The sequence below is a fragment of the Nanorana parkeri genome, unplaced genomic scaffold, assembly GCF_000935625.1.
Source record: "Nanorana parkeri isolate BGI_ZX_2015 unplaced genomic scaffold, ASM93562v1 scaffold1484, whole genome shotgun sequence".
NCBI classification, from domain to species: domain Eukaryota; kingdom Metazoa; phylum Chordata; class Amphibia; order Anura; family Dicroglossidae; genus Nanorana; species Nanorana parkeri.
This window is the reverse complement of record NW_017307752.1, coordinates 190,481-198,633: the sequence shown is the minus strand read 5'-3', so window position 1 is coordinate 198,633 and position 8,153 is coordinate 190,481. Positions and strand designations below refer to the sequence as shown.

Sequence of the window (8,153 nt, the reverse complement as noted above, 5' to 3'; positions counted from 1 at the left end):
CCCCCCCCCCCCAATCTAAGTCCTGCTTAACAGAGTATTTCCAAAGACTGCTATTAGTACTGGGTTAGGTACCTAATATTAGTGCTATGTAAAATGTATTTAATAAGAATGAGGATAATCTTTTTCTATTAAATAATGCTGATTGCTATTTTTGAAAAAAAGAAAACTGACAGATGTGTAATGCTTGGGCAGGAAAGCATTGCCAGAGGAGCAAGGGCCAGAAGGACCCCACCTCTGCTTACTACCTATAGTTGCTACTAAACAACTAAAGTGGTTTTCCATCTACTTGGGAAAAAAATATGAAGCCGCCCAAAGAGATGCATTGTTTTATGAATCTTTAATAAACCTCAATAGTTTATTAATAATCAGATTTTGAACATGTTAACATATTATAGCTTTGTTATGTTTCTGATTTATAAGATGTAAGCAGCAGGGCCAAACTCTGCGTGTCTTGTCACTTTTCTCCTTAGGCTTACACTTCTGCATCTTTTGAATGCCACCTAGTGGCAGTTTTTCATATTTTAGTTATTGTTTTGAAACAAACTTTAAACTGTAGGAGGAAAATTTATCAAAACTGGAGCAGACAAAATCTGGAACTGTTGACCCTGGCAACCAATCGGCTTCTATCGTTAGTTTTCTCAGGTAAAATTTGAAAATGAGAGAGAGAAGCTGATTGGTTGATTGGTTGCCAGATATTCTCTGCTCCAGTTTTGATAAATTCCCCACTAGGAGTTTTCAAGGGAGTGATTAGCCATCTATATAGCGTGCAAATAACTGCAGATCTGTGTTCTTTAATGCTGTTCTTTTAACTTATCCTTCCTCCCACTTCATATGGCAACAGTTAAAGTGATATTAAAGCCTAACTCTTTTTATTTCTCCTCTAAGGAGACCCTCCTTTGCTGGAGGCTGTTGCTTTTATACCTTAAAAGTGCCTAATTCCTCTTTTTCTAGAGGCTACCTGCAGCGCACGTCCCCCCGCCCGCTGCACGGGTGCCACCATCGTTCTAAAAGAGGCACCTGTGCGCGCTCGTTTCCGCAGTGGCTGTGTGCGTCCATAGACACACACAGCCCTGTGGCAGGCCATGCCCCTTCCCTCTTTGATTGATGGCAGAAGGAGCCTATGGCTCCTCTGCCATCAGTATCCTCCCCTTGCAACCCAGAAGTTCGGGGAATGGAAGATCTCTGAGGACCGGCGGCGGGGACGAGCGCAGCTGACAGGTAAGTGTGTAGGGGACTGGGGTAGAAAAAATGTGCTGGGCCGTTTTTACCCTAATGCAGAGAATGCATTAAGGTAAAAAATGCCCAGACCTTAATACTACTTTAAGCTCACCACACATGGTACTATCTGACTATACAATCTTCTATAGATCCACCTTCAAGTATTTAGTGCCTGATTGGTTACAGATTGATTGGACAGATTAGGTAGGTCGTCATATTACATCATTTTGGTAGATCTAAAGTTGATTGTACAGAGATTGCATAGTCAGATTGCAAGTGCATGGTAATCATTAGGATGATAACACACTAGTCATAAAGGAACCCAACTCACTTGATGTACTAATGAAATAAAGAATGCTTACTTAGCGTGCCGTCAAGTTTTTTTTTAAATTCCCCTTACAGATTATTGGGTATTTAACGTCAACACAGCTTTGCCTTATTTACTAAGCTAATGCTGGCCATTCACTGATCTATTTTTTTTTCCCATTCAACCCGTGGGCTGAATGAAAAAAAATAGACCAGATTCCTCTATCAACACTAACAGCCCGGCGACTGAGGAATCCCGCTGTTGTATTCTGACAGGAGCTGCCGGCCCCTGTCAGAATGCCCGACCAGAGGGGGCAGTCCATTGGCTGTCACCTCTGATCGATCAAACATTTTTCAGCCGCCTCCTTCGATCAGCTGATTTGAGGAATGCCGAACGAAAGGGTGCCGACAGCGGCACACACTGCGAATTTTGTCCAGTTCCTCAAAAACGGCTGAAGTTTGAACAGTGTATGGGCACCCTTAGGAAAGATTTACTTTGCTAATTTCACAGTCTCTGCTCCTTTTATTGATTTATCCCCGCTGAGTTCCTTCTAGTTTAAGAAACTGCTTAATCTGATGAAAGAAAACCAAAGTAGTTTGGCACAGTTACACTACCCAGAGATTGCATTCTATAGTGCAAAAAAAGTAGATTTCTGTCAGATGGAATGCAAGGAACATCTATATACCTGAATATGATGGGTGATGGGAGCATGGGTCATTAATGCGCTAGTAAACTGTCAATAAAAACTTATTATAGCACGTTTTATTGTCAGAAACATGATGCTTTGCTTGGTTGAAAGGCAAGCAAGGATTAACACTTGAAAATTAAAAACTTGAAGGATGTGTATATGTTTTGTGTATGTATGTAGGTATGTGTGTGTGTATATATGTATATATATATTTGTGTGTATATATTATGTAACACATGTATTGCACACAGTATATATAATGTGTGCGTGAAATATATATATTTATATATATATAAATTGAGCCTGAGTAAACAGGGAAGCCACTTTGCTTTATTTCCTTTTTTAATCCTGTAAATTAAGTCCATTATTATCATGTAGTATAGATGTATTTGTATTAATTAGTCCCTAGGTAAAATAATTGTAAACACTTGCTGGCAATTAGGAATGATTAATCTCATACCAATTATTTTCCATTAACACGGAGCGAGGAGCTTTTAGCCATCATGTGCTAGTATACAGAGCATATTAGCACATTATGGCAGACTTTTCTGCCAAATGGTTTCCCTCCAGTGCTGCACTTCTTTCTTACCGGTGCTTTTATCTTCATCCTGGTCTTCTGGGTTTCAATTCCTCGACCACTTGATTGACCAGCCCTGATGACTTAAAGGAGAACTATGAGGTGAGTGCTTTTCACTCATCCTCATAGTTCTAGCCGATCTGTGACAATGAAACTGTCACAGGTCGGCTCAGTAGATCGGCAAGTGAGCGAACACATACCGGCGGTGGCTCACTTCTCGTTCCTGTCACGGCTCTCTGCCGTGACAGGGAAGGGACTGGATTCCCCCCTCCCTGCTCCGATCCTCCAGCGCTGACTGGCGGAACGGACGGGGGAGGGGGTGGGTAAAGCTGGCTCTGCCTCTAGATAGGCAGAACCTGCTGTCACTCACACAGCGGGGCGGATCCAGACATAATTGTTGGGATCCACTTCAGCTGCGGCGTCTCAATATACAGCTCGCTGTATACTGCGGCGTCTCAGTATATTGCGCTATACTGAGCTTAGGGTAACGGGAGGACGCTAGTTTGTGTCCTCCCGTTACCCTAAGGAGAACTATGGGGAAAAGCCCTAACCCCATAGTTTTCCTTTAACACCGGCACATGCGTTCTGGAGTTACTCCATCTCGGCATGCCGAGCCTGTGCACTGAACTGCCCTTGTAGAATGGCAGCAAGAAGCTTTTGTGGTAGAAGAGACAAACGCAGTATCTTATGTCAGACATCTGCCAATCAGTTTTTTTTTGTTTTGTTTTTTTTAACCTTTCGTTTAACTGTCCCAGTTGATGAACAAAACCTAAACACCTAGATATAACCACTTAAATCCTAAACAGTCATAGGAAACCATCAGATAATTTAACACTGTAGCACTTTATCAGTTTTGAGGACAATTACCACTTTTCTTTGCCATGGTTATATTCCTTTGTTGTTCTTGAAGACGTCTTTAGAGAGATTCTGTAGACTTTTATAGGTTGGGATGCTTATACAGGAAAATTGTATCAGTTACACAAGTGAGTATATGCAAAATGTTTTGTTCTTAATTTACCTAGATAACGTTTTGCTTAAGATCTCATCTGTCAGTAAGAACACGTATAAGTTGTCTACATCTTAATCTAACTGCTTTGGTTTTGTTTTATTCTAGGAATCTATTAAACCTCTTGAGAAAAGAGCACTAAATTTCCTTGTGAATGAGTATTTATTGAAAAATAACCACAAGCTTACTTCTATAACTTTTTCTGATGAAAATGATGACCAGGTAATCTGCTTATTATATTTAAATATAAACCTTTTATACTCTTCTGTGAATGTGTTTTATTGTCACTGGAAATTTCCTCGTCTTTGGAGTTGTGTAGACACTTCACCTCAGAAGGCGCATAATCCTTAAGTAGAAAGACGGAGTATAAAAAAAAGTAATGTCCTGGGACTTTTTCTCAGGAAAGGGCCATTTTAGAACAATGTAATATGAATGAATATACTAGCAAAGCAAGAGGATATCCTTCCAATGGCTTGTATTGTTCTTGGAATTTCCTTCCATAGTTTTTCTATTAGCTGCCAAATGTTCTTTGACTCCAGATGCAATGTCCTGCCATGAATTAATATAAAACCTTTGCACTGCAGATTTTCAAAGCTCTTATGTAGTTTTTTGTGGTAAAATTAGGTACCTCGGCTTATATTCGGGACGGCTTATACTCGAGTATATACGGTAGATACTGACTGGCTCGTATGAAAAACTGTGTTATTGTCCATAGTAGTCAACGATCTGTCAAGTTTAAACTATGCAAGATGGTTTGTGTAAAATTGCTTTGAATCATGTTTATGGGGGAATATGTCAACGTTTCAGATGTCCACGAAAGGAATGTAATGTCATAGTGACATTTGATCATCCTGTTTAATAAACGCATAAAAGAAAATGGCCAACTTAATTTTGTAGTCCTGTTTGCCTGGCATAAAGCCATCAGTGGAACAGCACCATTACAACATTGATAAATAGTTTACGTTCTGTACAGAAATTAAATACAGGGTTGGGATTTGGCAGTAGCAACACTTTTACAAAATGTAATTATTTTTCAGGTTTAATGGTATGTGTTGATTCTTAAAAATATACTAGAAAGCGAACACATATAATCTTACTGGTTTTTGGGAGCAGCACCTACACTTTCCCTTCTCACTAGTGAAAGCACGATTCAGAGCACAAACTATATACAGAGTGAGTTGCTTCTGCCTGACTCGTAATTAAGCCACACACGCCCTGCAGATGAGCCCCATCCCTGCCCTTCAGTAGTTTAGAGTCTGTAGCAATACAGGACAGTAGTAGTGGCCAGTTGAGGTTCTCTCAGTGGTCTATTGATTGGTAAAGTCAGTGAATGAACAGAGTTGAGATCCTCTGAATACAGTATGCTCAAGATCCAAGGTTTTTTTTCAGCTGCGAAGCAGTCCAGCTGACATTTGCCATATGTACCCTTCGACAGTGTTGTGAATTTGGTTACTTACATGCTGGGTTTGCCTGGTAGTGCCCAAGGGTGAACCAAAAAGTTTTAAATGGGAATGTGCTTTTGGTCCTGTTACTTTTATACCTGGCTTCGGCGCAGAATGCTGGTTGTCTTATGGTAACGATGCTCCTAACCCGATGAACTTTCTCTTCAGGACTATGAACTGTGGGATGATGTAGGATTAAATATCCCAAAACCTCCAGACCTTTTGCAACTTTATCGTAATTTTGGGAGCCACCAGGCTATATTAAAAGACACTGCAGATGTTGCAGTTGCTGTAAAAGAAGATGACCTTGAGCCCCTTCCTAGTGCCCAGAAATCCATAGTGGAGTCCCAGCCTGACCAGGTGAGCTTTTTTTTTTTTTTATTATTATTATTTTTAAACTAAGCTGCGAGCACACTATTTTTTTAAAATAATTGTATATGTATGTGTTCCTTTTTAGGGTTTTGCCTTTTCAGTTCTATAGCTAGTCTTTGAATCCCATAAAGTCTAGGTTGCATTCCTCTGTCAAAAGGAACCTACTTTTTGTCATGAGGGTGACTACTTTGCTCAAATTCCCTCAAAGGTTCAAAGTTGAAGCCGCTAACGACAATTTTGCCACTGACGTGTTAGTGCTGCCTGCTTTACATTGATCCAAGCTTCAGGTGCTGACGGGTCTTCTCCTGCTACTCTTAATCCAGTACCACCCTGCTTGGCTTTTCTCCACCCCACCTCTCTGCCTGGTTCTAACAATAACATCCACTGGTACCATTAGAACCATACAGCCACCCACGCTCCCACCCGCACTGTGCGGATATTGTTATTCACAGGCAGTTTATTTGCCCAGCACAATGCTACCACCCACATCAGTGCTGCAGTGCTACAGTACTGATATTGTTAGAAGCTGGTTCAATTTTTTTTGCCCAGCTCAATACTGCAGTCATCACAGGGGCATCCTCTGCTCCACTATCATCACTCATAACAGTAGCCTGTGTGTCTTCCTATTTCCCGCTTGCCTTTCCCTTGGCTGGGAAAGGCAAGCGGGAATATGGCTGCTCAGCACTACACAGCCTTTTTTCAAATTTTTGTTTCAGGTTCAGTCAAGCTCCTTCTAAATGCTATGTAGAGAGTTGATACAGTGCTTGTCCCAATTAATGGTTCATGACACAGCATACAGTATACCTGCATTACTATCGATCGAAGAATAAGTTACATTAAGCAGGCACATTTTTAAGAAAGATGCACCTCCTTGGGACTAAGTACTCCATGCAATCTAGAAGTTTTGTTTGTCCACCATATGGCCCTGTTATCTCTAACCAGCATCATGTGGTTAGCATAAGTACTTACAAATTGACAAGTGTTTGATTAGAAACATACAATATTCACGTTCAAATGATACACTAACCTTTTTCCTATCTGGAGTAGAATGGATTGCTATTTTTAAAGATTATGGCACATGTGTCTGCTAGTGTGCTCTCTTCTTATGATGTGATGTTTGTGTTCACTACTTTCTCTACGTCTATGGCTGCTGACTGTTACACTGGAGTTGCATATTTCGGGCACTCAGTTCCATTCTCAGAACTGTAGATGCTGCTAGGATAAGCAGTGAAAAGTCTTCAACATTTGAGAATATGTCCAGTTGAATGTGACTAACTACTACGAGCTATACCATAGATGAATGAAATCCTTCACATACTTAGCAGTGTTTGCTGGAATAGCCATATCTTTGCATTAAGATTCATATTAATTAAGGATCATCAGGGAATGAATGTTTGTACCTGGCTCTCTGTTGCAAAATAAATAACCTTTTACAATTCTTCTTTTTAGTCATCTGCAGTAGTTCAAGAACTAGAAAATAAAATCAGCCAGTGCAATGAAGAAAAAGTGGCTTTACTGGAACAAATTATGACTCTCCAGAGGTATGTAGTACTGCTACTCAGATATACTGTATATCTATGTGGTCCTAGAGCAGAATTTCTCGACTTGTTCCTGTTGTAGCCCTAGAAGTACACATGACAGGTGTAAAGTTGTTTCTGCAGTTTAAAGTTAAATCCTGACCCCAGCCAACATTTTTTCCCCCTCTGTTTTGGATAAAATGGGGAACAGTCAAATTTTCAGTTATTTTTTTATCTGTTTATGACCCTGTTGCAGAGATTTTCCATTTACTTCCTGTCCCAGAAACACCCATACAAGAAATGAAGGGGTGCGTTCATCATAGAGACAGGCTAATACTTTATTCTGTAGTAGAGTACTGTGACCAATAAAGCAAATGTCGTACAGTTGATTGTAGATCTTACAGAACTGTATGCCTGCCTATAAAATATGCCTTTTTCAATGTCCTTTTACATGCTTCCTCTTATGCACCAAAAGACAAACGGGAGTTGCTTCTTTTCCCAGTGCTTCTGAATTCATGCACAAGGGCATACAAAGATGCCAAGTAAAAAAAACATCTTTTAGTGCATTTCATTAGGGCTTTGACAGAAAAGGGGAAAGTTGACGTACTGCATAGCAAGGATGTGGTATGGGGACTAAGGCCAGAGCGGGCTACAGAAGCTTTGAAGTGGCTAGTAATTTAAGGAGGGCAGAGGATGTCAGATTACTTTACCAACAATTTGGGACATTGTGAAATTGATCTTTGATCTGCATTTCACAATATAATGAACACTATGTGCCAAACATAAATTTACATGATTAACTACTATAATTTGAATTCATAATAATATATTTCTTTGTGCTGCATAGTGGTCAGTTTAAATTTTAACATCAATTTATTTCATCACAGTTTCAGAGACAAGGCTTCCTTGTATAATTTTTTCAATACATGGCCAGAAGTTTGTTGACACTTGCACATCACATCTATTATGTAAGCTTGTGAGATATCTCATTTCCAAACCATGAGCATTCATATAAAAATCCCCCCC

General features: G+C 40.0%; 1 protein-coding gene across 5 annotated transcripts in view; it reads left to right on the top strand.

The window, feature by feature from the left end:
- KIAA1468 (KIAA1468 ortholog) overlaps window positions 1–8,153 on the top strand; it is a 108,029-nt gene that overhangs the window by 40,224 nt on the left and 59,652 nt on the right. For all 5 annotated transcript variants that reach the window (XM_018570241.1, XM_018570239.1, XM_018570238.1 and 2 more), the window contains 3 exons: window positions 3,905–4,018; window positions 5,407–5,598; window positions 7,060–7,151. In XM_018570241.1, the coding sequence (XP_018425743.1) occupies window positions 3,905–4,018; window positions 5,407–5,598; window positions 7,060–7,151 (398 nt within the window). The remainder of the gene's footprint in view (window positions 1–3,904; window positions 4,019–5,406; window positions 5,599–7,059; window positions 7,152–8,153) is intronic.